The sequence below is a fragment of the Saimiri boliviensis genome, chromosome 8 (assembly GCF_048565385.1).
Source record: "Saimiri boliviensis isolate mSaiBol1 chromosome 8, mSaiBol1.pri, whole genome shotgun sequence".
Taxonomy (NCBI): Eukaryota; Metazoa; Chordata; class Mammalia; order Primates; family Cebidae; genus Saimiri; species Saimiri boliviensis.
In genome coordinates, this window is record NC_133456.1 from 72,646,603 (window position 1) to 72,674,378 (window position 27,776).

Here is a 27,776-nt window from a genome sequence, read left to right on the forward strand (position 1 = left end):
GAGGAGCAACCACAGGGCAGGAAAAAGAAAGTATCAAAAGGACTCAGCATGTCAACCAATCACAGTGACAGTAGCAAAAAGGACTCGGCATGTCAACCAATCACGGTGACAGTAGCAAAGATGGAGGGGAAGATGCCTGACAGTGCTGGTCCTCTAGGTGAAGCCACTTCCAGGCCCAGTGAGTTACAACATATCCATGTCAGGCCCAGGTGGAAGGGGCTAGCTCTAAAGGAGAACACTGCAATACTGGGAGCCCAGACACAGATGTCCACAAGAGGTGAAAATTCACATTAATTTTAAAAGGTGACAAGACTCGTCCCTCAATTCAGTTTCCTCCACTGCTCCCTTTTTCTTACTAACTTGCCAAAAGGCCGAAGGCAAGCCTAAGGCCAGCGTGGCCAGCCTGTGTGGCCCCTTGAACAGAGGCAGCAGTTGGTTGTATGGGGAGGGCTCCTGACAGGGGCAGAGAAAGGAGCCACCTACCTTAAATCTGTCAACAGCCACCGAGGCTTCTGAGAGGGACTTTACTGAAAACGGTGTTACTTTCAAAGCGAAAGTCATGGAATTGAAGACTGTCACCACTGTGAAAGCCTGAAAATAGAAGAAACTGTGCCTGATTATGCCATACAACTAGAGTAGCGCAACACCATCAATTTCCTCTCAGGTGTTACAAAGCCTGCAACTTGACTGTCAGATGTTACTACAAGTCAATTACATTTTTTTTTTTTTTTTGGGACAGAGTCTCACTGTCGCCCAGGCTAGAGTGCAGTGGCACGATCTCAGCTCACTGCAACCTCTGCCTCCCAGGTTCATGCAATTTTCCTGCCTCAGCCTCCTAAGTAGCTGGGATTACAGGCATGAGCCACCACGCCCAGCTAATTTTTGTATTTTTAGTACAGACAGGGTTTCACCATGTTGACCAGGATGGTCTCAAACTCCTAAGTTCAACTGATCTGCCTACCTCCGCCTCCCAAAGTGCTGGGATTATAGGCATGAGCCACTGTGCCTGGCCACATTTTTTTTTGAAAGTCGAGTTTTTGAGAACTTCAATTAAAATTGTCAGTAAATATGAACCACAGGATGTTCTGTAATTTCAGAATTAAACTTAAACGTAGATTGACTGAAAAGATCTCATACACGATTTGTGCATAAGGGCTCACTGCTCCCCATTCTTCTGCTTCCCAGCTTAATCCTATGAATGAAAAAATACCTACTAATTCTTGGGGGAACCTCCAGGTCCAGTAGGAGAGGACCAGGAGGACCAGAGCATCTCCACATGTGGCATTGCTTTTTTTTTTTTTTTTTTTTTTTTTGAGATGGAATCTTGCTCTGTCACCCAGGCTGGAGTGCAGTGGCGCAACCTCGGCTCACTGTCACCTCCACCTCCCGGGCTCAAGTGACTCTCCTGCCTCAGCCTCCCATATATGTGGTATTTCTAAGATGTTCCCCATCCCTGAGGGCTCCCTGACCTGTGCTGCTGTCAGATCGAAGCCCAGGGTCATGTGAACAGAGAACGTCACTACGCTGGCGATCACCACCACAATGGGAGCCACACCCACAGTGATGCTCTGGAAGTACCCGGCTTTTTCCAATATCCGACGCTCCTCCTCACGGATTTCTATGAATAAAAAGCAAGCCAGTTTCAAAGCAAGTTAAAAGAAACTTTGGGATGTTATTCTTCCACCTCCAAACAAGACTCCACCGGTTTCCAGCCACCTTTCAACACCCATGACTATCAGTTCTACCACTAAAGCTGGTATATAAGGCTGAGGTTTTAAATGGATCAAGTCACAGGATGAATCTAACAGAAAGCAGTCACTCTACATGAACACAATGAACACATTTTATGATACCCTTTTCTGATTCTTTTTATAAATTTCTTATTTAGAGAAGGAATGAACACATTAATGGTACCTATAATTGGCAGTTTCATTTGCTTACCCAGTTGTTGTTTACTTTTTGCCTAAGGAATTATAGGAAAGACAACACAATGGCACTGGAGAATTAAAAAGGGACCAAGAGATTGGGCGCAAGTGGCTCACACCTGTGATCCCAGCACTTTGGGAGGCCAAAGCAGGCAGATCACCTGAGGTCAGGAGTTCGAGACCAGCCTGGCCAACATGGCGAAACCCCGTCTCTGCCAAAAAATACAAAAATTAGCCAGGCATGGTAGACACCGCTGTGATCCCAGCTACTTGGGCAGCTGAGGCGGGAGAATCACTTGAACCCAGGAGGTAGAGGTTGCAGCAAGCTGAGATTCCACCACTGGATTCCAGTCTGGGCAACAGAGCGAGACCTTGTCTCCAAAAAAAGGGGAGGCGGGGAGGAGGAGATTAAGATTTCCTAGAATGCCTGCTATATGTTGGCAGTAGGAAAGAAGCTTCCATACAAAAAAGCAGTAATGACGATTGAAAGAAGATAGGTGAAATATAATTTCTATAGGCAGAATGATTTTTCTTAAATATCTGCAAAATCAACCCACTTATTAGCAAAGCAACCATAGAGTACTAAAGACCATGGAGCAGGAAGTAAAACAAGAAAATGGTAAGATACTTTTTTTTTTTTTTTTTTTTTTTTGAGGCAGAGTTTCGCTCGTTACCCAGGCTGGAGTGCAATGGCGCGATCTCGGCTCACCGCAACCTCCGCCACCTGGGTTCAGGCAATTCTCCTGCCTTAGCCTCCTGAGTAGCTGGGATTACAGGCACGCGCCACCATGCCCAGCTAATTTTCTGTATTTTTAGTAGAGATGGGGTTTCACCTTGTTGACCAGGATGGTCTCGATCTCTTGACCTCGTGATCCACCCGCCTTGGCCTCCCAAAGTGCTGGGATTACAGGCTTGAGCCACTGCACCCGGCCAAGGTACTTTTTAGACAAGGGCTCACTCTGTTGCTCAAGCTGGAGTGCAGTGGAACAATCACTGCTCACTGCAGCCCCAACCTTCATGGCTCAAGCCATCCTCCCACCTTAGCCTCCCAAGTAGCTGAGACCACAGATGTGCACTACCATGCCCAGTTATTTTTTATTTTTTGTAGAGATGACGTGTCACTATGTTGCCCAGCGTGGTCTCAAACTCCTGGGCTCTAGTGATCCTGTCTCCTTCCAAAGCGTCGAGACTAAAGGCATGAGCCACCTTGCCTGGCCACTACTTTTTTTTTTTTGACATGGAGTCTTGCTCTGTTGCCCAGGTTGGAGCACAATGGTACAATCTCAGCTCACTGAAACCGCTGCCTCCTGGGTTCAAGCAATTCTCCTGCCTCTCGGCCTCTTGAGTAGCTGGGATTACAGTCTGTGCCACCACACCCAGCTAATTTTTGTATTTTTAATAGAGACGGGGTTTCGCCACGTGGCCAGGCTGGTCTTGGAACTCCTGACCTCGTGATCCACCCACCTCAGCTTCCCAAAGTGCTGGGATTACAGGCACGAGCCACTGCACGCAGCCAATGCATTTTTTAGTAGAGCCAGGGTTTCACCATGTTGGCCAGGCTGGTCTCAAACTCCTGACCTCAGGTGATCCACCCACCTCGGCCTCCCAAAGTGCTGAGATTGCAGGTGTGAGCCACTGCACTTGGCAAATACTTAATTCTTCTAAGAGGCTATGCACTGACCTTAAAGGTATTACCACTGCCTGAGGCATCTGGAACTATCTTCACAGCCAGTTTGTAAGTCACATAAAAACACTGAACTCCTTACTTTAACATGTATTATACACCTTGGCCATGTGTATAACAAGCGAGAACCCACTTTTCATATACATACATACAGGTATGTATGTGACACCAGTCAGGGGCTGATAGATGAGGGGACTCTCAGAAAAAAGATCATCAAACTATATAATCAGCCAGAAGAGAACTGCGGCAGCCATCTTGCTATCAACCTGCTGGCAGATGTCCATTCAGAATCCATTTGTTCCACTCTAATAGAAACGAACTTGCTGCTTAACAAGGCTGCCCCATCCACTGCTGGGCACCTGCTGAGTGGTTACCTCCCTGGACACTTCTTAACAGTCCTCATAAATAGAATGCAGATTCCAGAACTGGACATCATGCTCCTGAAGGTTACTTAGCGAAAGGAACGCTGCTGCCTTGCTCTGAACACTGTATTTCTGCTCCACCTCGAATGCACTCACTGTCTAACAGCACTGGACTCAGTTCTCAGTGAGGTTGTGGTCCACCAATAGCCCATCTCTTTTATTTAGATTAAGTATGTGTGTGCTTGTTTTTAAATATCTGCTTCTTCAATTTCACCTGTTGAAGGCCCACTGGTTCAACTTGTGTTGGCATCTTTCTGAACGCCCCATCTGTGCTGTTTCTCCTAGCTTTGTTGGCACCTATGTATCTGACAGAGCTAAGACCAGCATCCAGCCATCCTGACTCCCAGCTTACCTTCCGGGTCACAAAATACTTCACCGGTGAAACCACAGAGTAGAGAGGGCAAAGGTGGAACTCTCAGTAGTAATCTGACATTGTCTCTTGGGAAAGCCTCATGACCAGGCTGGAAAACCATGGGCAGAATGATAATATACACAGAGGGCTCTAAAACGAATTTTTCCTAACTAGCTGTGTTTCAACTGGGAGAAATCACCATTTTCCCAGGTCTCAGTTTCCTCATCAGTGAGATGAGGTTATGGGTTGAAACCTGTAAGATCTCTTTTGAACACAAAGATTTATGATATTGTGTCCTACGATACTAGACACTAGTCCTAGTATCTAATGTGCTCAGAAAGCGAAGTGTGTGAATGATAAGACCCAAAGAATGCAAAGTCCTTCCACTACACGCACACACAAGGTCTTTAAACTCACTTTGAACACTTTGAGAAAACGCTTTGACCCAGGCATACATTTTAATGAATTTAATGTAGGTAAGAACTTCATTCATCTTCTGGACACGTTCATCTGTGGCGGCCACGCATTTTCTCCTGAAATATGCCGTGAGCCGTGATGCAAACATCTGAAAGGAAAAGCGACGCCATGCCAGATTAAAGCTCAAACTCGAGAACTGCGTGATCCGCTTAAGGGCATTCTAAATAAAATGAGCATATAATCCTGTTTGCTAGGATGGCCAAATGTTACGTAGTTGTACTGCCTTTAATGAAAGTGACCTACTGAACTGCAATAAAACGTTACTGAATTCTTATCTCTTTGTAAGGCAAGAAAGACAAATAACCATTTGCTCTCCATAGTGACCACAGATGCTGAGTGCTCCAAAGGGGAGGCAGAAAGGCCACATCACCTAGCACAACGCATTGCAGCGACTCAAACACTCCTACGTAAGTGGGACGGGGCTCACTTGCTAGCCTTCTCATTCAGACCCTTTTTCAAGCAAGTGACACCTTATCTCCTCTCAAGTCAAAATTCTGTCCCCATGGAGCAAGCACTGTCTAGCTCTAGATTTAACCTGCTTTGAGGAAATTTCCAATCAGAGATGTGAGACCTCTGCAATGCCTACTATAACCCAACGGAATTAATTCATCTCTTAAGGAGAAGCTGCCAAGATTCAGCTAGGAGGCTTACTCACCATTGCTGGATAAAAGAGGATAAAAACAGCTGATCCCAGGAAGCCTGTTGGTCCCAGAATAATTACATTATAAATCATGCCTAAGATGGCAACCACAGGTCCTCCAGCCAGCAGGCTGCCAACGGCTGCTGCCTCAAACATCCTCTGCCCGTCATTGGAGCATATGTTGATGAGCTGTAAGATACAAAGAGTGGTGAGGGGACCCTGCGAGGACACGGGGCCATTTGTCTCAGGAGGAAGATAAAGGACAAGGCAAGGCCCTAGAGGATTGAAGCTCAAGCTAGGAAGTTGCTCTCGGCTGTGAAGCAAACACCCCTCACTCACCTCACCCAGGGATTTCTCTTTAATGTTCTTTAACTTAAGGATCTTCTTAAATGCCATGGTGAGGATGGCCCCCCGCAAGCGGACACCGGTTCGGTAATTCAACGCCCAAGTCAGTGCAAGCGACCAAGACCGCACGATTTCTGTCAGGAGGAGGCCCAGGACTAACAACAAGCTGTGCTGCAGGTTAGACTCTGTTGCCTGGGTGTACTCCAAGAGGTGTTTCACCATGAAGGCCTACAGGGAGAAACACACACTGCTGTCAGCGTCTCCACGGCATTCGCACACAATGCCGTAGTTTTATGTTAAGTTAGAAAGAGTAGGCAGCTCTACTCAGGGACCAGTGTGCAAGCAAAGGAAAACTGTGGAAGACCCAATTATGACAAGCCACCTGCAGTAGTAATTTACTCAAGGCATTCTGCAGGAGCTAGGTCTAATTGAAAACTTTCTTCCTTACAGGACACCATCAAAACCATTACTCTTTCTAATGTAACATAAACCTATCCATGAGCTGAAATTAACTCTAAACACATGGTCATTCAAAAGTATAGCTTTGACCTTATTCCAGTATCTCCACACATGGATACATTTCTTTACATGAAATTAAGACCTTTTTTTGGATTGTTTCAAACGTGCTTATTTGATAAAAAGGAACAGTGTACCTACAGTTGTACTGGGGAAGAGTGAGAAGTGCATTTGCAAAACATTCCTGAAAATAAACATCAGCAGTTTAATAGTACAGAAGAGAGCAAACAAAGCAGGCTATCAAAAATCCAGAGACCCTCCCATGGGCCCGCCCCACTCCCGACTCCCTCCCAAAAATGAAAACATGTTACCTCAGGTAGCATGTGTCTAACACCACCTGCAGAGGGAAGGCAGCCAGCCCCCAAGAACCACCGAGTGCCACCTCCAGCTGAGGTCCTGCAACGCCGGAGCACACACTCACACAAGGCACATTCAGCAACAGTATTCAATAACCAGGAAGTGGGAAGGAATGTACTTTTATTGAAAATGAAAAAATGTAAAAGCACCATCTTCAAAGAGCATCTCACAAACACTGTACAGCAGGTGAAGCATTGCAGTAACATACATTGGAACATACAGAGTCGAGTTATACAGGACTAGCCATCTAACAGGTCATCTGGCCTCTGACGGCTGTTTAACGACACACAGTAGAAATAGAGAATAGAACCCATATCTGCTTCCAGAGTCCAAAGTAGTATACCAGGCTGACAGCACTCAATCAGTGAGGGCTCTTGAGGTTGCAATGATTCTGCAATGGAGTAGGTTCTCTAGGAAAAAAGACCTTGCTGCTAAGGAAAGAGAATTAAAAACAAAACAAAACGAAAAACTCCCCCAAAGAGGTAGGTACTCTGCTCAGAATGGCTGGTGCTAGCGGTGCACTAAGCTGTGAGGAATTACCTCTGCTCGGGACCGAACAAAAAATCCTAGGCCTCAAGGAAAAACTGCTGGCATCCTTCCGAGTCTTTTCAAGTCCTTGCATCTAAAAATCAATCTTGACAAAAATGAAACAAAACAAACCACAACAAAAGAAAGCCAAACCAATCCCCCACCCTAAAGGAAGAAAAAATTAACGTGGAGCCCATCCACCCCTACCCAAGTTCCTTACAGCAAAGGTGACTACAGCTGTAAGTCAGAGCTGAACGACAGAAACGGAGGCCAGACACAGCGGTCCGGAGGGAGCTACGCTGAATTCCAGAACCCAGACTCTCTCTGGGTTAATTTCTTGTTTTTCCTGAGATTAAATTAATACCAGATGTCCACTAGGTCCTAAGAGATCCCCACCCATCAGATTTTTGCCAAGTCCCAGAAAATAACCTGATCATATAGGAGACTTCAGATTCCAAGAACTACTGTATTCCAGCTCTCCCCTCCCTCAGATTTTTAGGGTTATATCCATTGCTTGGGTCACCACTGTTTCCAGCCGGGTTGCTGGTTTACTAGCAAGAAGATTGGCTTCTTTTCCAGTATGCAATCCAAAATGTGGAACTGAGTCATGGGGCCAAACCCCCTTTTCCTCACGTGAAGCGACTCAGTAAGACGCGGTGCAGTGAAGCCTGTTCCCACACACCTCCGCACTGATGGAGCGGTCTCCAAAGGAAGGCTGAAAGGACAGCAGGTGGTTGCCTTGGGCTCCTTCCTCCCCATACCTTTAGAGTGCCATTTTTCAGCACTGGCTAATAGCATCAGCACCTCCCAGAGGGGAGGAGCAGGGAAGGTAAGAGACATAGTGAATGTTTATACTATTCGAAACTTTCAAAGGGGGGGAGAAAAAGGAAACAGCAGATTAAAGAAGTTCCAACACATTGGGTTTTTAAAAAGCAATGACATTTCAAACCATTTTTTAGGATATAATGAAAAAAAAAAAAGGTTTTCATGAAAAATCCAACCAAAATTTTAGTCTTTAAAAAGTTACAAATTTATCATTTTAAGTCTAAACAAACTGGAAGAAAACTTGAGACTGTTAGCATAGCTGTCTGGCTGTGGAAAGCATTCCCAGTGAATAAACATTACCTTACCTGAACTCTTGGCGAGAGATTCTGCCCAGCTTGACTCTCTCATTCTGACCGCAGAATACAGCCATCCTGAAAATTCTAAAGAACAGCTTCTGTCACTGGTACCACTACAGAGAGACTCCCCCCAAATCCAGATCCTGACAGCACCAAGCAAGCTGCAGGTGGAGAGAGGTTGGAAGGGTGGGAAACTTACCTCTCTAAGGGTTTTACACTGTTCTTTCCCCAAAAGGCCCTCGAGCAGAGTTAGCATTCACCAAGAGACAGCACTGCAGGAGGTGGCCTTCTCTTGCAGCTCTACGGTGTGATGCTAATTCTTTATACACAGATCATAGGTCAGGCCTGGTCTTTTAGAACTGTCTTAATCCAACAAGGCCCCAGGGCATCTCTGTCGGTGTAGGAATGTGGCCACGTGTGTTGGGTCAGGGCCATACTGTTAGAGACTGCAGTACCCCATGAACACTATGGCCCCCGGCGCCCCGTACATACAGCGCTAGTCCACCGGTCTCACCAAAGCCTTGGATCGTCTTGGTGCGTAAACGTCAGCATCAGCTGACCAGCAGGTGAAAACAAACACAACAACCTGATTGTGTTTCATTTGTTCTGTGTATGGCTACCAAGGTTCAGTGAAACCCGAGCGGGGACAAGAAATAATAATGCTGTATTTGGGGAGGCCGTATGTGGGCGGTCTGTTCTCACAGAGGTTTCTATGAGAACAGATTAAGCCAGTTTGAAAGTCGTGCCAGATTAGAAAGCTTGCAGAAATCTAAAATGGTTGCTCCTCAAAAGGATTTAAGTCCACGGACAGGAGGTTTACTCACTGCTAGTATTAAACCAGCCTGGTTTTTCAATTTCCAATTAAAAAGAAATGGATCAGAACTGGAGTTCCAAAAAGGAAGTCTGTATTGCTTACACTTTTAAAGCTATAAAAGAGACTGTGGATGGGTCTATTGCTTTCTCAGTTCTAGGACAGAATCCCATGAAATAACACGGCCTTAAGGTGCTCTTTCCTGAAAGGGCAGAGAGAAGGGAAAGCATGCTGCTGCTTTCCTGTTAAAGGAGGGCTCTTAGCTTTCCCTGGCATCTAGAACAGTTTCCTAGAGATTAGTATCCCAGTGTTCTGCACCATGAGTGAGAGACTGAGGAATATACAGATGTTCAGGGAAGTGACTGTAACGCCACCAAGCTGAAGATGCACAGGTAACTTTAAAAAAAAAAAAAAAAAAAAAAAATCCCGACAATCCATGGAATTTTTTTTTAGAGGGGAGCCAATGAAGTTTGTGCACTGGCCAAACAAAATCAGGAAGGCCCACGATCGCTTTATTCAGAAAGCCTCCATATGGTGCTACCCAGATGAATGAATTCTGTAAGATCGGAGCAGCCACCAGCCCTGTAGTGAAACAATGACAGAAGCTCTTCTTGGGGGAAGCTGGCTCTATGAAAATGTTTGCCATTTTGGTAAATAACATAATACAACACAACGTAACATAACGTTTCAGTTACATGGTCCTTCTTACTTAAAACTTTTAAATAAAGTATGTTAGTTGGTCAATTATTAATAATATAGAAACCCAACACCAGAAAAGGAGTGTTCTCTGCTTCAGAAAAGAGATCAAAACTTGAACAAGAGTCATCAAACATTAAAAAAAACAGAAACAAAAACAAAATTGCAAATTAGTTTTACCTAATCGCCATGCATCTTAGGCATATACTTACCAAAACCATGAACCTCCAGCTTACCCACACACGGAAAATGCACAGTACAAGCAGTACTACGCTCCGATGCCTCAAGGCAAATGTGCAGAGAATAGATTGAATCAAGGTCTCAAGCGTAAGGCAGCACAGCAGGTGTAAGAAACAGACTGAACGTCAAAGGCTCTCTTATCTACTCTGCATCAGTACAGACTGGGGGAAACCACGGCTGCCACCCCAATGCTTGCCACACAGTCACACTGTAAGCCAGACTTAAATAGACTCCAGGTCAGACTCTAAAAACCTCGACCGTCCTCTAGTTTTCTCAGGGCTTATTTGCCACGGACCCACCAAACGCGTGATAACTCTGCCTCTAGGCACTCGGTATGTCCCCAGCGCCTGGCTCACCAGTCCGGGCCACACAACGTGCTCTCGCCCACTCACAGCACTGCAAGACACATCTGCCTGCACCAACTGTCATTCGATGTCAACACACAACCAAGAAGCACAGTCCTGTGCAGAACTGGAATCAGCTCCATTTCACCCCCGCCCAGGACATCCAGCCAGTTACACGTCTTCTCTGGCAACACTGCCCTTTCATCCTGCCAGCTGTTGCCAGGCCATCATTCGCTCCAAAATCCATCAACCCCTTTCAACAGACCTGAAGGCATCTCTAAGACTGCTACCTAGCCCAAAGCTGAGCACAACCCCTGCAACAGAATCAGAGTGTTAGAGCAGGCCGTGGCCGGGCCCCTGGAGACTGTCGGAAAGGATGGTTAGAACTTACTGGTCCACTGAAGCCAGCCAGCTGCGTGATCATCAGGCACACGATGGACAGGATGAGCCTGGTGCGGCAGAAGATCCACACAACCCTTCGCAGGGAAGCAGCGTCTGGCCCAACTTCATTCAGCTCTTCTTGCCACAGTCTCTCTAGTCTTAACAAGGGCACACGTCCTCGTTACACATCTCCCCGGGAAGAAGGGCACACCTAGCTCCCCGCCTGGCGCCACTTTTTGTCTCCAGGTTTTGCCACCACTCACACAAGTCTCTCCTTTACAATTATGTGCATGGTCTTCACCTTCTGGGAAAAAATACCCTTTCTGGGGAACTGCACATTTACCCTGTCTAGGGAGCCTCTCAGGATACAGAAAAGGATGAGAGCAAAAGCCTTCCTTTCCACCCAGGAAAATTCTCCCTGAATGCATTTATTTGTGAATAAGAACTTCCTTTCTCAGGGGCCCCCAACCCTTTCTGAAGGTTCCTGTGGTAAAATGTAAAGTTGTAAACTAGATTTTAATCATGACAATCAGCTACCACAAAAATGTATTCTGTCACAAGGCAGCAACATAATCTCCCTGCAGACTCAGGAAGAGAAGCGGGGCTGAGAGAGAGAGAGAAAGCCCGTGGTTAAAACAGGATCAAAGGTGAAATAGGAGATAAAGCAAAAGAGCAAAGAGAAAGTCATCCCCAGGCCGCCCTCCCTCCACTGGACAGCTCGGCTCTCTAGAGACACGGAGCTGTGGACTTTACACTCCTAGCTCAGGCCCTGCGCACCTGGCATGGGGGAGATGAGAGTGGACCAGAGGCGCCTACCTTCTGCAGTTCACGTCAGAAGACTCGTGCTTGGACAGAGACCACACATCTTCCATCGAGAGCTCCCCCTTCTTGTGGGCCACACGAGCCAGAGAAGAAAGCCACGAAAAAGTCATACACGAGAAAAGCCCAGCATTGTCCACTGGGTGCTGGTGTCTAAGGAGAGAAAACTGAAATCACAAAGCTGTCAACACACACGGAGAGGGCAGCCTGTATTTAAAAGACATTGTTTAGGCTGGGCGCAGTGGCTCACACCTGTAATCCTAGCACTTTAAGAGGTCGAGGTGGGCGGATTACTTGAGGTCAAGAGTTCGAAACCAGCCTGGCCAACATGGGGAAACCCCGTCTCTACTAAAAATACAAAAATCAGCTGGATGTGGTGGCGGGCGCCTGTAATCCCAGCTACTTGGGAGGCTGAGGCAGGAGAGTGGCTTGAACCCAGGAGGCGGAGGTTGCAGTGAGCTGAGATCATGCCACTGCATTCTAGCCTGGGTGACAGAGCAAGATTCTGTCTCAAAATTAAAAAAAAAAAAAGACACTGTTTAGTGAACAGAGCTCTTGACTGAAGACAGGTCTACCCAGCTGATCTAATCTTAGCCTGAATGTTCAAAAATGCCTCTGATGCTTCCCTGTCATCACATAGCAGGGTGTCTTACTTGGAAGTAGTTCGGATGGGCTTCAGAGCACTCAAGCCGTGATGGTACTTTCCCTTGGGATGCTCCTCGTCCAGGATTCTGAGCTGAGAGTGCATGGAGACATCCAGAGAGAGGCCCTCGGCTCGGGCTGCTGTTTCCAAGGCATCTTGGCATTCCAACTGTTCCAGCAGATAGGGAGAAAGTCGAGAGCACGGTGAACACACAGGCGAGAGGCAAAGGGAACTGATGGAACGGCTCACACTGCAAACTGGCCTCATCTGAACTGAGAAATCCCAAGGCTCAGAAGGTTAAACACTGACTTTGTATAATTTGAACCCACTGGGGAACATTAAGCTAGATATTTTAAAATTTTAAACTTTTTTAAAGCATCTTTAAGTTTTACAGAAAAACTGAGCAGATAGTACAGAGTGTTCCCATATACCTCCGAACCTCCCCTGTCCGCCCCATTTGTTTTCCCTATTATTAATATCTTCCATTAGTGTAGTGCATTTGTTACAACTGATGAGCCAATATGAATTCACTATTAACTGAAGTCCACAGGTTATATTAGGGTCCACTCTTTGTTTTTGCTTTTTTTTTTGAGATAGAGGAGTCTCACTCACCGAGGCTGGAGTGCAGTGGCATGATCTCGGCTCACTGCAACCTCCACCCCCGGGGTTCAAGCGATTCTCCTGCCTCAGCCTCCTGAGTAGCTGGGATTACAGGTGCCTGTCACCACACCCAGCTAATTTTTGTATTTTTAGTAAAGAAGGGGTTTCACCACGTTGGTCAGGCTGGTTTCTTACTCTTCACCTTGTGATCCACCCACTTTGGCCTCCCAAAGTGCTGGGATTATAGGTGTAAGCCACTGTGCCCGGCCCTGTTATGGTTTTTTTTTTTTTTTTTTTTTTTGAGATGGAGTCTTGCTCTGTTGCCCAGGCAGGAGTGCAATGGTGCGATCTTGGATCACTGTAATCTCAGCTTCCTAGGTTCAAGCAATTCTTATGCCTTGGCCTCCAAGTAGCTGGCGTTACAGGTGTGTGTCACCATGCCTGGCTAATTTTTCTATTTGTAGTAGAGACGAGGTTTCACCAATGTTGGCCAGGCTGGTCTCAAAATCCTAAGCTCAAGTGATCCACCCTCCTTGGCCTCCCAAAGTGCTGGGATTACAGGTATGAGACACCACGCCTGGCTTAGGGGCCACAATTTGTGTTGTACTTTCTAAAATTTACATGTTTATTACCAAATGTTTTAACTTCTGTTTTCCAACATGGATTGAGAGTCAATTAATTCACTACTAACTACAAATCTGATTGCCCATTTTCTATGACAAAAATTTCCATCAGCCCCCGTTAAACAGCCCTGCCAAGCAAGAGGAGCCTGGGTGTACACACGCCTCCCTGCCTCATCAGCGGCAGGGAGAACAGAACATGAGTTCGCATTCTGGCTGCACAGCTGAAGAGCTCCAGAGTGCACTTCCTGCAGCGTGCAGCAGAGGCACTCATGAGCTGAAACATAAAGTTACATGTACTTACTAATTAGAAAGTGTATAAATATTCACAAATTAGATTAACAAAAGTGCATCCAAGAGTGCATTCTCAGTCTGATGGCAGCAGGAGAAGGTGGGTCAAGAATCTGAACACACTTATCCCCATTTACTCTAAAAGTAATTCAAAAGTTTAGACCAGGTGTCCCCAAACTGCGGCCCCCTGAGGCCATTTATCCGGCCCCCTGCCGCACTTCAGGAAGGGGCACGTCTTTCATTGGTGGTCAGTGAGAGGAGCACAGTATGTGGCGGCCCTCCAACGGTCTGAGGGACAGTGAACTGGCCCCCTGTGTAAAAAGTTTGGGGACGCCTGGTTTACACTTTTTTTTCTGCTGTAGAAGCAGAAGCTTCATTTTCCTCAATTTCCCCATTTTCCTTTCTGGCTTAGCAATGAAAGTCACATTATTACAAATATTTCCAGCAACTATTGTGAAATAGTAAAAAACAGATCTTAGCTGGGCATGGTGGCTCATGCCGCAATCCTGACACTCTGGGAGGCCACGGCAGGAGGATCAATTGAGCTCAGGCATTCAAGACCGCTCTGAGCAACACAGCAACACACCATCTCTACAAAAAGTAAAAAAATCAGCCAGGCATGGTGATGTGTGCCTGTAGTGCCAGCTAATCAGGAGTGGAGGTAGGAGGATCACCTGAGCCCAGGAGTTGGAGGCTGTGGTGAGCTATGATCATACCACTGCACTCCAGCCTAGGTGGCAGAGCAAGACTCTGTCTCTAAAAGAAGGAATAAAGCAAGGGGAATAGATCCCCACATCAAGAAAAAGCTAAGTGGTTTAGCACCTAACACACCGAGCCTTGTAGAAAACAGTCTATTTTTATACATCACCTCTTCTCCCACCAAAGAATAGAGGCAACTTAAACAGTAACAGAACTGATAGGGTAGAATTTTGCATACAGGGTCAGCTGGATGCCTGGGCAGATCAAACACGAGCTTTCGTTCACAGCACAGTTAAGTATCTTTGGGTAACTTCTTGGCATTAGGAAGGCACATAGCCCTGCAAAGCACAGTCAGACCAGCTTCAAGAGAATAATAATACACAACAAGAGTCAACAACAAGAAACACATTCGTTCTCATGTGAAGCCCTTATGATAGGGCCAACACTTGATTTGGTGGTTAGGGACTACGGCACTTAATAATGAAATGGGGACTGCTCAGATTCAAGCACCTCACAAAGGTTTTTCTTACTTATAAGCTGCATATAACCACAAAGAGACGGAAAAAAACTACTGGGTTGAAAAGGAGAAAGATACACTAAAAATACAAGCACACCTACTCTGAGTGAGTAGAAACTGGAAATCCATACAGAGTAGGTACAGAATGTTACAGGGACCAACCTTATTTGAATATCCAAAGCTTCAGAAGAAGACAAAAGATTTTTAAAATGCCACTTCAAATATACATTGGGTATTTGCCAAAACGGAATATATGCTGGGCCATAAAGCAAACCTCAACAAATCTCAAAAGACCGACATCATGTACATATGCACCCTGACCACTTTAGAATTTAATTAGAGCTCAGTAACAAAGATTTTTAAAATCTCCAAATGCTCAGAAGTTATGCAATATACTTCTAAGTAATGTGAGCAAAAGAAGACATCAAATAGGCCTGACAATTTGTACCTATATAATAATCTCAACTTCCCAGGAGGCTGAGGTGGGAGGATTGCTTGATCTCAGGAGTTTGAGGGTGCAGTAAGCTATGATCTCACCAGTACACTCCAGGCTGGGCAACAGAATGAGACGGACGGAAGGAAGGAATGAAGGAAGGAAGGACGGACAGAAGGACGGAAGGACGGAAGGAAGGAAGGAAACAAAAGAAAGAAAAAAGGAAGGAAGGAAGGAAACAAACGAAAGAACAGAAAGAAAAAAGGAAGGAAGGAAGGAAAGAGAGAAGGACATTAAATGGAAACTAGAACACATTCTGTGCTCAACAGAACAAAACTGCACCACATCAACATCTCTGAGATGCAGCTAGAACAGCAGAGCGAAATCTGCATCTCTTTAAAAGCATGTGTTAGAAAAGAAAAAAAAGAAAAATCAATGCTTTAAGCTAGGGGTTGACAAACATTTTCTGTAAAAGGCCAGATGTAAATATTATAAGTTTTGTAGGCTAAGAGGCAAAATCAAAGATATTAAGTAGGGACTCCTATTACAAGAGAAAACAAATCTCCACAAAATGTTGACACAACCCATATTATAATAATTGAGTACAATTTTTTGTAATACAGATCTACTGATGAGAAGAATGAAAATCTTTTGTGGGGGAATAACATTTCATGTGTACATGATGTCAGACTTTTGAGATTTGTTGAGGTTTGCTTTACGGCCCAGCATACATTCCATTTTGGCAGATACCCAATATATATTTGAACTGTTATTCCCCCATAACTATTTATAACTATTTTAACTGGGGTTTAAAATAGTTTTCCCTTTCATCAAAATTGATTGCAAATCTTCATCTGTGACTGCTGATTTGAAATAAGATTCTACAATTCTACTTCCGCAAATGTCTTCATGAAGGTACTGCTGGGCTGGGTGCAATGGCTCACACCTGTAATCCCAGCACTTTGGGAGGCCAAGGCAGGCAGACCACCTGAGATCAGGAGTCTGAAACCAGCCTGGTCAACATGGTGAATTCCTGTCTCTACTAAAAATACAAAAATTAGCAGGGCATGGTGGCGCACACCCTGTAGTCCCAGATACTTGGAGGCTGAGGTGGGAGGATCTCTTGAACCAGGGAGGCAGAGATTGCAGTGAGCTAAGATCATGCCAGGTGGGTGGATCATGAGGTTAACAGATGGAGACCATCCTGGTCAACATGGTGAAACCCCGTCTCTACTAAAAATACAAAAAAATTAGCTGGGCATGGTGGCGCGTGCCTGTAGTCCCAGCTACTCAGGAGGTTGAGGCAGGAAAATTGCTTGAACCCAGGAGGTGGAGGTTGCAGTGAGCCAAGATCGCGCCATTGCACTCCAGCCTGGGTGACAAGAGTGAAACTCCACCTCAAAAAAAAAAAAAAATCAAAATCATGCCACTGCACTCCAGCCTGGGCAACAAGCAAGACCCTGTCTCAGGAAAAAAAAAAAAAAAAAAGGAACTGCCAAATACTGAGCTAAATCCATTAATATAATTCATGAATTAAAGGCTTTTAATTGAGCCTTTTATCTCTTGGAAGACATTACAGAATTCTATCAGATTCTTCTCTTGGTATTTATCTTTATTAGGTCATTACACTGCAGATTAATCACTTCCAGTGGAAAGTTATGTGGAAGCTACTAAATGCTACAGTTAAATAGATTGTTTTTATGTGGCAAAATATATAACATAAAATTTGCCATTTTAGCCATTTTTAAGTGTATAGAATTCAGAGGCATTAATTATATTCACAATACTATACAACCATTACTACTATTTCCAAAATACATGGATCTTGAAATATGGGAATTTCTTGAACTGAAACAAATTGCTTCTCAGAGGACAAAAAAGAAAAAAGAAGAAATATGGAAATTTCCTTCATACGTCACTGAGGTCTAGAAAACACTGCTGGAACTGTAATTTCGGTTTGAAAAATATATCCACTACAAATGTGTATTAGAATGGAAATTTCTTTTTTTTGAGATGGAGTCTCACTCTGCCTCCCCCCGCCACCTGCCCAGGCTGGAGTACAGTGGCACAGTCTTGACTCACTGCAACCTCCTCCTCCTGGGTTGGAGCAATTCTCTTGTCTCAGTCTCCCAAGTAGCTGGGATTACAGGTGTTCACCACCGTGACCAGCTAACTTTTGTATTTTTAGTAGAGACACCATTTTGGCCAGGCTGGTCTCACATTCCTGACCTCAAGTGGAGATCTCACTTCTTGTTTAACTTTTGACAGTACGAGAAGTATATAAAGCACCTTGACATTATTTATTATTCAAATATTAGGTTGTCACTGGAATTACTTGACCACAGTACAATTTTACATTCCCAATTGCAATGCATGAGACATCTAGTTTCCCCACATCCTCACCAGTACTTGGTATTGGCATTATTTTTTATTTTAGCCATTCTAATAGGTCTGGCACAGTATCTTATTGTGGTTTTAATTTGTACTACCCTAATAGTGAATGAACAATGTTTGCTATCTATCTGTACTTATACGTCATCCCTACATTCTTTTTGCTAAAGTGTCTGTTCAAGTCTTTTGCCCATTTTCTGTGTGTGTGTGTGCGTGTGTGTGTGTGTGTGTGTGTGTGTGTGTTTGACAAGGTCTTGCTCTGTTGCCCAAGTTGGAGAGCAATGCTATAATCACAGCTCATTGCAGCCTTGAACTCCCAGGCTCAAGCAATCCTCCCACCTCCCAAGTAGCTGGGACTACAGGTGAATGCCAACACACCCAGCTAATTATTTTTATTTTGTAGGGACAGGGGTCTCACTATGTTGCCCCAGCTGGTCTTGAACCGCTGGGCTCAAGCAATCCTCCCTCCCTGGTCTCCCAAAATGCTGAAATTACAACTTATTTTTCAAGTGAATTTTTTTTTTGTGTTGAGTTTAGCAAGCTCCTTAGATATTCTGAAGTTCTTTGTCATGTGATTTGCAAGTATTTTTTCCCATTTTATGGCCATGTTCCATCTTCTTAGTTAGAACCATTCACACAGCAAAAGTTTGTAATTTTGAAGTCTAATTTACCAATCTTTTTATTTCACAGTTATGCTTTTAGTGTCTTGCCTAAGAACTCTTTTTCCAACCCTAGGTCATGAAGATTTTCTCCTATGTGTTCTCTTAAAAGTTTTATAGTTTTACATTTAAATCTATGGTTCATTTTGGGTTTTTTTTTTTTTTTTTTTGGTAAGAGACAGGGTTTCACCATATTGGTCAGGCTGGTCGCAAACTCCAAACTGCAGGTGATCCCTCCGCCTCGGCCTCCCAAAGTGCTGGGATTACAGGCGTGAGCCACTGCGCCCGGCCATTTTGGGTTAATTTTTGTATAAAGTGTAAGGTTTAGGCAAAGGTTCACTTTTTTGCCTATAGATGTCCAAGTGTTCCAACATAATGTGTTGAAAGGATTATCATTTCTCTGGTAAGGTGCTCTGCATTTATGTCAATAAATAAAACGGCCACAGCTGTATGTGTCTATTTCTAGACTCTACTTCATTGATCTATTTGTCTGCCCCTCCACCAATACTACTGACTTGATTACTGTAGCTATAAACTGTCTTAAAATAGGATAGTGTGATGCCTTCAACTTTATCCTTCCTTTTCAAAATTGTTTTAGCTATTCTAGTTCTTTTGCTTTTCTAGGTGAACCAAGTTCAAGAGTTAGAAGGGTTTTATAAACATTTTTTGATATTCGAGAGGCATCGGAAGAAGAAAACTTGGCATGTGATCCATCAGTATGTTTACATGTGCATGGCATATTAGTATCAATAGGAAACCATAATCTTCACATCTTTCATTCTTTCAACAAATAACTTACCAAGTGCCTCTTACATGTTAAGACTATTTCAGATGGTGAGAACCCAAAAAATGCCAATTCCTATGTGTATAACACAGTCATTTCATTTTCTTCATCTCTAAGATGCCTAATGACAGTTTTCACTAAAACCTATTCATAGAAAAGTAAATAGGGCCAGGCACGGTGGATCACACCTGTAATTCCAGCACTTTGGGAGGCCAAGGTGGGCAGATCACCTGAGGTCGGGAGTTAGAGATCAGCCTGACCAAAGTGGAGAAACCCCATCTCTACTAAAAATACAAAATTAGCTGGGCGTGGTGGCACATGCCTGTAATCCCAACTACTCAGGAGGTTGAGGCAGGACAATCACTTGAACCCAGGAGGTGAAGGTTGCAGTGAGCTGAGATTGCACCATTGCACTCCGGCCTGGGTAACAAGAGCGAAACTCCATTTCAAAACAAACAAACAAATAGAAAACAAAGTAAATGGACTTAATACATTTTTTGAAATCCTTTCATTGCATGGTTTTTGTTTCTTTTATTGTATATAACTATGTCATGTTTCACCGCCTCCTAGGTAGTAAGTTACTTTCTATATTGGAAAATACCAAATTCAAAGGCTTATTTGAAAAAGATTCAAATGAAAGCTGCCAGGCAAGCCTTCATTCCCCAGGTTTCTCATGAGTACTGAGGTGGCAGTACTGATGCTCTGCAGTACTGATGGCAGAGACTCAGGGCTCTTGTGCTGCCTTTGACTTTAGAACAAGGCACTCGGTGCAATTTTATCCTGACAAACCACCACAAAAGTGGCTGAAAGAGCACTAGTCCTCAGAATTCTGATGTAACAAAGCATGGAGTAGAAATTCTCACAGTAAGAGTGTGGAGAAGCCTATTTGTTGATCAAAAAGAATCCAACCTTGCTACTCTAAGCAACAGTTTCCAAGTCACATCCTGTCCCTGCTATTCTTTCCTAAACGTTTTCCCAAATTGTCAATCTTTTTGTCATATCTTTACACATTGCCCAAGTCAGGAAAATGAAACATCTGATGGAAATACAGGATATGATGCAGGATCTTCTCCTTTGAAGGAAACACTGTCCCATTCCGTGTCTGCACCCAGCTCCTTCAGAGATAGGTCTCTCAAAACAATAAGCAACAGATATTCGGCTGCTGGCAATCACTCTCACATGTTATCATAAATAAAACAAGAGAAAACAATTATCTTATGCCAACAAAACTATTTTTTCTTATGGCCTTAACCCATGAACATCTCCACAGGCAGAACTTTCCCGGCAATGACATAAATTATATGACATACTTAGCCCAGCTACGACGGGAGACAGCCTCCATTTACCCCACAATCGGAAATGTACCAAAGGGAGAGAGGTTCAAGCATGAAAAGGAAACTTTTTTGCATACGGAAATTAGCATTAAGAGAAGGGAAGATGCCGGGCACAGTGGCTCACGCCTGTAATCCCAACACTTTGGGAGGCCAAAGCGGGTGGATCACGAGGTCAAGAGATCGAGACCATCCCGGTCAACATAGTGAAACCCCGTCTCTACTAAAAATGCAAAAAATTAGCTGGGCATGGTGGCACGTGCCTGTAATCCCAGCTACTCAGGAGGCTGAGGCAGGAGAATTGCCTGAACCCAGGAGGCAGAGGTTGCGGTGAGCCGAGATCGCGCCATTGCACTCCAGCCTGGGTAACAAGAGCAAAACTCCATCTCAAAAAAAAAAAAAAAGAGAGAAGGGAAGATAAAGCTAAAGAAGCCAGGCAAGGTAGCTCACACCTATAATCCCAGCACTTTGGGAGGTAGAGGCAGGCAGACCGCTTGAGCCCAGGAGCTTGAGAGCAGCCTGGGCAACATGGCAAAACCCTGTCTCTACAAGAAATATAAAAAAGGGTACACCACTAGTCCCAGCTGCTCAGAGAGCTGAGGTGGGAGGATCACTTGAGCCGGAGCAGTCGGGCAGCAGTGAGCCAAGATCATGCCACTGTGTTCCGGCATGGGTGAGTGAGACCCTGCCTCTAAATAAATAAATAAATAAATAAATAAATAAATAAAGTAAGCGACCAAGTAACTAACGTAATAATATATTTCAAGTAGTGGACTTTTACTGAAAGAGTAAAATACAGCATTTTTTCATCTATTCATTCAACTAGTCCTTATTGAGGGCCTACTATGTGCCAGGCACTGCTCTAGATAAACACAGACCCAATAAGAGAACACACAGACCCAGTGTCACCAATCGAGAAATACAAATTAAAGATACAACCATATATGCCTTAAAAGAGATAAAATCCAATATGGAAAGGAGGGAAATAAAGACAAACATCCACTATCTGAACATCAAACCGATTTTTAATACGCCGCCAGCAGGGATACAGGAGAGCAAACTGGTAACGTTTAATACTACATACTCTTGAGTCTCCATAATTTTTCTGCATAAAGGAAAATCTTCCAAAGGAAAAAAACCATTAAACCCAATAGTTTATAGGGATCCAAATGCCTAATAAAAATCAATGGCTAAACTACAGCAGATTAACACTCTAGCTCAGCACTGTCCACAAGAAATATAACGCAAGCTGCAAATGTAAGCCACATAATGCAATTTAAATTTTTCTAGTAGCCACATTTAAAAAGCAAGAAGTAGGCAGGATGTGGTGGCTCACGCCTGTAATCACAACACTTTGGGAAGCTGAGGTGGGAGGATGGCTTGAGGCCAGGAGCTGGAGACTAGCCCGTGTAACATGGCAAGACCCCATCACCACAAAAACTACGAATTAGCCAGGCATGGTGGTATGAGATTGTAGTGCTAGCTACTCAGGAGGCTGAGGCAGGAGGATCACATGAGCCCAGGTGTTCGACACTGCAGTGAGCCACTGCACTACAGCCTGGGTGACAGAGTGAGACTCTGACTCTAAAAATAAAAAGAAGTAAATTAATTTAAATAATATTTCATTTAACTCAATAAAAAGTATTAACTTTTTTAACATATAATCAATGTGAAAAATTATTAGGTATTTTACAAGTGAGGTATTTCTTTTTTTGTACTAAGTCTTTGAAATCAGGTGTGTATTTTATGCTCACAGCACAACTCAGTTCAGACTGGCCACAGGTCAAATGCTCAACAGCCACAATAGACTGTATTGGACAGTACAGCCCAGCAGTTCACAGGTGAGGGTGCTTTTACTTGCCCAGAGGACATCTGGCAACATCTGGAGACGTTTTTGGTTGTCCCCACTGGAGGGGTGCCACTAGCTCTGGTGGGTAAAGGCCAGGGATGCTGCTGAACACCCGACAATGCCCAGGCTAGCCCCCTCAACAAAGAATTATGTGGGCCAAGACGTCAACAGTGCTAAGGTAACCCTAGATAGCTAAACAGCTAACACAAGTTGGTATTGATATAGGTTGACCTAGGGGAATGTATTTTATGAGGCCATTTATTTTTTGTTATGATGTTTTCAATCCCTTTTGCAAGTAACTTTTTAAAGCTTCCCCTGAGACAAGATGAGGGGCCCCATTTCTCTTACTTCTCTTAAGGAGCACGGCACACTGAAAGGCTGTGAGTGGCCAGATGGCCCAGCCACACAGAAGGGCATCCACAACAGCTGCTTTGTCTCAAAGGGAAATATACTGGCGGATCCAGGAGCTGAGAAAAATATTAAACAAGGAAGTATGACTGCCATTTATATCTTCCCCATGACTATGTGGCTAGGAGACTCAGCATTTTTCCTACCAAGGTAATTCCAATGCGGCAGGAGTGGGGTCACAGGGAAGCTAAAAAGGGACAATGAAATTCAGATTCTGCTGGGTGTGGGGGCGATTGCCTGTAATCCCAACACTTTGGGAGGCCAAGGAGGGTAGATCACCTGAGCTCGGGAGTTCAAGACCCAGCCTAGCTCATATGCTGAGATTTCCATCTCTACTAAAAATACAAAAATTAGCCAGGCGTAGTGGCGCATCTGTAGTCCCAGCAACTCAGGAGGCTGAGGCAGGAGAATTGCTTGAACCAGGGAGGCAGAGGATCCAGTGATCCAAGACTGCGCCTCTGCACCCCAGCCTGAGCAATAAAGCCAGACTGTCTCAAAAAAAAAAAAAAAAAGAGAGAGAGAGAAACGAAAACAACAAAAAACAAAACAAAAAGAGATTCAGATTCTGTGAAGGTTCAAACAAAAGTCAGGGAAACACGTATTCATATATGTATACCTCTGATATGAAAACAAGTAACATTTGCTTCATAAGCAGATAGACCTGCTCTCACAAGAGACGCTTCTGCAGGCCCTAACACCATCCTCAGGCCTCGGATCATCAGCACTGCAGCACACCCCGTGGCCACCACTTCTCCAGCTGTCCCATGTCATTTTAACAGGCTGCCAGAGCAAATGCCTGCTGACAGGGCAACCAAGGGCTTTCCCCCTAAACAGAGGTCCCTGGGACAGATACCAGGGTCCACAAATCATTCCCTGTTTCAACAATCCAATCCCTTCCTGATGGCAGGACCACAGCAGGGTAGCCTTCCTAATAAGCCTCAGACTGAGGACTCAACCAAGTTGTTCCTGAAGGCAGAGACTGCGTCAACTGGTAACCAGAGGCGTCTCGGTTTCCAAGGGGATTAAAGGCTGCACTGCTCCTGTCTGGCACACCCCTCAAAGAAAGCGGTATCTGGGGCACAGTCGGAATCAACAGGCCTCAGATCCCGCAACACAGTCTTCCTCTCCTCTCCTCATTCACAAGACCTTAAGATGAACAAGAGAACGGGTGCCTCTTCTAATAAAAGCATCTCCACAGATGTCCCGGGCCCACGCAGCCTTTATGACAAATCTAGAAAGACAAACTTTTAAAGGGAGCTGTTGTGCCACCAGATACAGTTCTCAAGGGACTCAGAATATTAGAAATTAAATTTAAAAAGTTCAAACACTGATGTCCTCCCAAGACCGGCTGACTTCAGGCTTTCCCACCCTCCCTAATCTCCACCAAGTTAAAGAAACCTACTAAGCACGTTTCCTCTCCCAGTTCCCACCACATCGTTACTCCCCAGTGGCTAACATGACCCTGACCATCTGAAGCTCTTCCCTTAGAAACTTCCAGATAGCAACCACTTCAGTCAAGAGGATCAGCAAAATTCTAGAACCCAACCTACATGGGGAAGAAGCAGGACATAGAAGAAAGAGCTATTATTCCAAGTCAGGGAAGCTGCTCAACTCAGTCTATCCCTCTGCAGCTGTGCTACACAGAGAAAAGAATTAACTTGTGCATCAGCTCACATATCTGTAGCTGTGCTGTTACTCTCAAGCCAAGGAACAGCTAGCAATACAATTCACAAACATATCTCCACCACCACAGTAGAATGCGTATTTATCTGCAGCTCATAATCTAGCATTACTCCATAATCAGCAGGAATTTGAGGGCTTTCAGTTGTTTCATAAGCTGAATTCCAAGGAACTTATTCAAAGTTCCTATTATGATGGGGTCTAAGATTAACTTTGTTAATACCATGGTAGGTTTCAAAGGATTAAACTGAAAATGAATCACGGAGGTAAAAGGGGATATATGGAAAACACTTGGAGCCCACTGGGTGAGGGGACAGAACAGACTTTATTCCATCAGATCTAGACCAGAGATTCCCAGCACTGCTTACCTACTAGAATCACTAAGAGAGCTTTAAAACAATATCAATCCCTGGGTTCTACCACAGAAACGAATTTAATTGGTCTGGGATAGATAGGACCCAATATCGATATTTGTTGAATTTTAACATGTAGCCTGACCTGAAAACCACTGATTTAGAGTGAAACTTGTGCATGTTGGTCTTTTGCATTTGACTGAATCCCTTCAACAAGATTTTCAGGCTTTAGCTAAAAAAATAAAAAAGAAAAAGGCTAAGTGTGGTGGCTCACGCCTGTAATTCCAACACTTTGGAAGCCTGAGGTGGGCAGATCGCAAGGTCAGGAGTTCAAGACCAGCCTGGCCAACATGGTGAAACTCTGTCTCTGCTAAAAATACAAAAATCAGCCGGGTCTGGTGGCGAGCATCTGTAATCTCAGCTATTTGGGAGGCTGAGGCAGGAGAATCACTTGAACCTGGGAAGCAGAGGTTGCAGCAAGCTGAAATTACACCACCGCCCTCCAGCGTGGGCAGCAGAGTGAGACTCTGTCTCAAAAAAAAAGAAAAGGCACAATATAATTTGTAAATAAAACTTCCTCCAGTGCCTAACACAACGTGTGTTAAATGCTTAGTGCAAGGCTTTAGGGGTTCCATCACGTGGCAACTGCACGGCACAGCAGGCCGTAACAGCCGACCACGGTGAGAACACACGCAAGGGCTACGGGCTGAGCAGCCTATCTGTCTACAGAAAACTAAGGGACTGGTCAATACCATAACTGTATAATACCAGTTAAAAGTAAACAGAAGGTTGTCAAGTACACAGGATTCTGAAAAAAAGCCAAACAACTATAACCATTTACTGTAACCCATTCTGTAGAGTTTATCTCTACAGGCGTGAGCATGGCTATTTCCACCACACAAATATGGACTTCATAATAACACATCATTCCTCTTTAGCGAGATTTGCTTTTGAAAACACACCCTGAACTCTAAAGTCAGGCACAGCTGTCAGTGTCATGGCATCTCCTGGCTGGTTCCATGCTCTTTTGGGTAGGCCAGCACGCCAGGCCAGAGACAGGCAGCAGAACTACCATGCTTCAAAGAGGAGCCACCGGCTGTGTTCTGAGCCACTGGATTCCAGAAAGAACATCCCTGGGAAGCACACCCAGCTCCAGCACATCTGCCAAGGGTCTCTTTTGGGCCTCACCTACAGAGAGGTAAGGCTAAACGGGGACTGGGCAGGATGGCCTTTGAGGGTCTACCCATCTTTTAAAGTATGCATGTCAGTCTTGCTTTCTGCCTCCATGAGCAGGCTTTGGTGAATGGAAGTTTTCATCTGACATCTAATAACAATTAAGTTGATTCTTTGAACAGCTAATTCAGAAGATAATCTTAAATAGTTAAAACAAACATAACATCTAATTATCTAAATAGACTAACTCCTTAAAAGGGAGGCAGGAAGGGAAAGGATAAATTTAATTCTGCTCATTAGTGGACTTCAGTGCACCAAATTAACTTCACATTAGTCCATAAGTTTAATAATGACAGGTTTAACCATTAAGCCTTCAGGAGGCCTTGTTTCTTGCATTGACCTTTGTTATCTTTGACTAACAGAGAGGGAAAAGTTAAAGAAAGCATTAACAGAAGCCTACCTAACAGTGGAAACAAGATTTCATTGAAAGAGTTTTTATTAACCATTTGTAACTTTCAAGTTATCTTAACAAAATAAAGATTTAGGTACTTTAAAAAAAAAAAAAAAAGGGAAGCTAATTCCAACACTTTTCTTCCCCTCTGACAGAATGCTCCTGTAACTCATGCCAACAGGCTATATTTATTTCCCTTAAGCAGCATTTCCTAGGAAAGCCGGCAGTCTCGCAGCAGACGGCGTAAGAGAGCTCATGATCCCGGCAGCAGCTCAACCTCAAGAGCCCCAGCGAGCTGTCGACGCAGTCAGCAAGCCTGAGAGCCACATGCGCTCTGCACCAATCGCAGCACTGTTGTTATCTCAGCCCCAGAGCTCCGGGCTGCTATTGGAGACCAACACCTGGCACCAGGCCAGATAGGGTGTCACACCCAGCAGTGCCTAAGAAACTACTGAGCCTCATAAAGCTTTATGGATGCCTACAGGGAGACAGGGGGAGAAAAAAAGGCAGGTATTCTTACTCATCTTAACCCTGTCCAGAAAATCTGCTGAGTCACTATCAGTCAAGGGAAAAATAACGCAGAGCTGCAAAAAGCTAATCTCCTTCCTGCTCTCCTCCCTAAAAGCAGGCAGACTCACAGGTAAGACTCTTGACTTGGAAAACACAAGGGCATAAGCAAATTCACACATCCTTAGTCTGTAAAGCAAAGCTTTCGGGGCGAACTCTAAAAGTACAATGTACTAGACAAAACTATTTTATAAAAACAATGGTTGTCTCTGGGTAGAAGAATTAAGGATGGTTACTTTTTTTCTATAATTTTACACACTTTGTACATTTTCTATGATGAGCCCATATTTATTTCATAACAACACATCTTCAAGTCATTTCTGGTAAGAGATCAGACTACATATTTTATCCCTAAGATATAACTTGAGCTCTCTGGAATATTTCAAATCACTAACTATAAAAACTCCAACCAAGGTTAAAGGGTCAGCCTAACACAGAACTAAAGAAATATTAAGTAAGAGCCCTGGATTCTATGAATACTTAACTTGTTTTGCTACCTTTCCTAGAGAAGAATATTGTAATTTGGTAGGAAGAAAATTCCACCAATGGCACACTTTTGAGAGAAGAGGAAAAATACTGCAGTAATTAACAATGGCGCATGAACTTCAGTTAACTTCTGCCTTTTTTTTTTTTTTTTTTTTGAGACATAGTCTTCCCTCTGTCACCCAG

General features: G+C 44.3%; 1 protein-coding gene across 7 annotated transcripts in view; it reads right to left on the reverse strand.

The window, feature by feature from the left end:
- ABCC5 (ATP binding cassette subfamily C member 5) overlaps positions 1 to 27,776 on the reverse strand; it is a 103,620-nt gene that overhangs the window by 52,185 nt on the left and 23,659 nt on the right. For 5 of the 7 annotated variants that reach the window (XM_074404618.1, XM_003926942.4, XM_010337622.3 and 2 more), the window contains exons 3-10: positions 12,312 to 12,469; positions 11,656 to 11,811; positions 10,850 to 10,997; positions 5,840 to 6,073; positions 5,516 to 5,689; positions 4,801 to 4,948; positions 1,470 to 1,618; positions 484 to 591 (exon numbers count right to left, since the gene is read on the reverse strand). In XM_074404618.1, the coding sequence (XP_074260719.1) occupies positions 484 to 591; positions 1,470 to 1,618; positions 4,801 to 4,948; positions 5,516 to 5,689; positions 5,840 to 6,073; positions 10,850 to 10,997; positions 11,656 to 11,811; positions 12,312 to 12,469 (1,275 nt within the window). Of the gene's footprint in view, positions 1 to 483; positions 592 to 1,469; positions 1,619 to 4,800; positions 4,949 to 5,515; positions 5,690 to 5,839; positions 6,074 to 6,498; positions 8,259 to 8,376; positions 8,452 to 10,849; positions 10,998 to 11,655; positions 11,812 to 12,311; positions 12,470 to 27,776 lie in introns of those variants that run through there. The other 2 variants (XM_010337625.3, XM_010337627.2) reach the window with 2 other exon arrangements.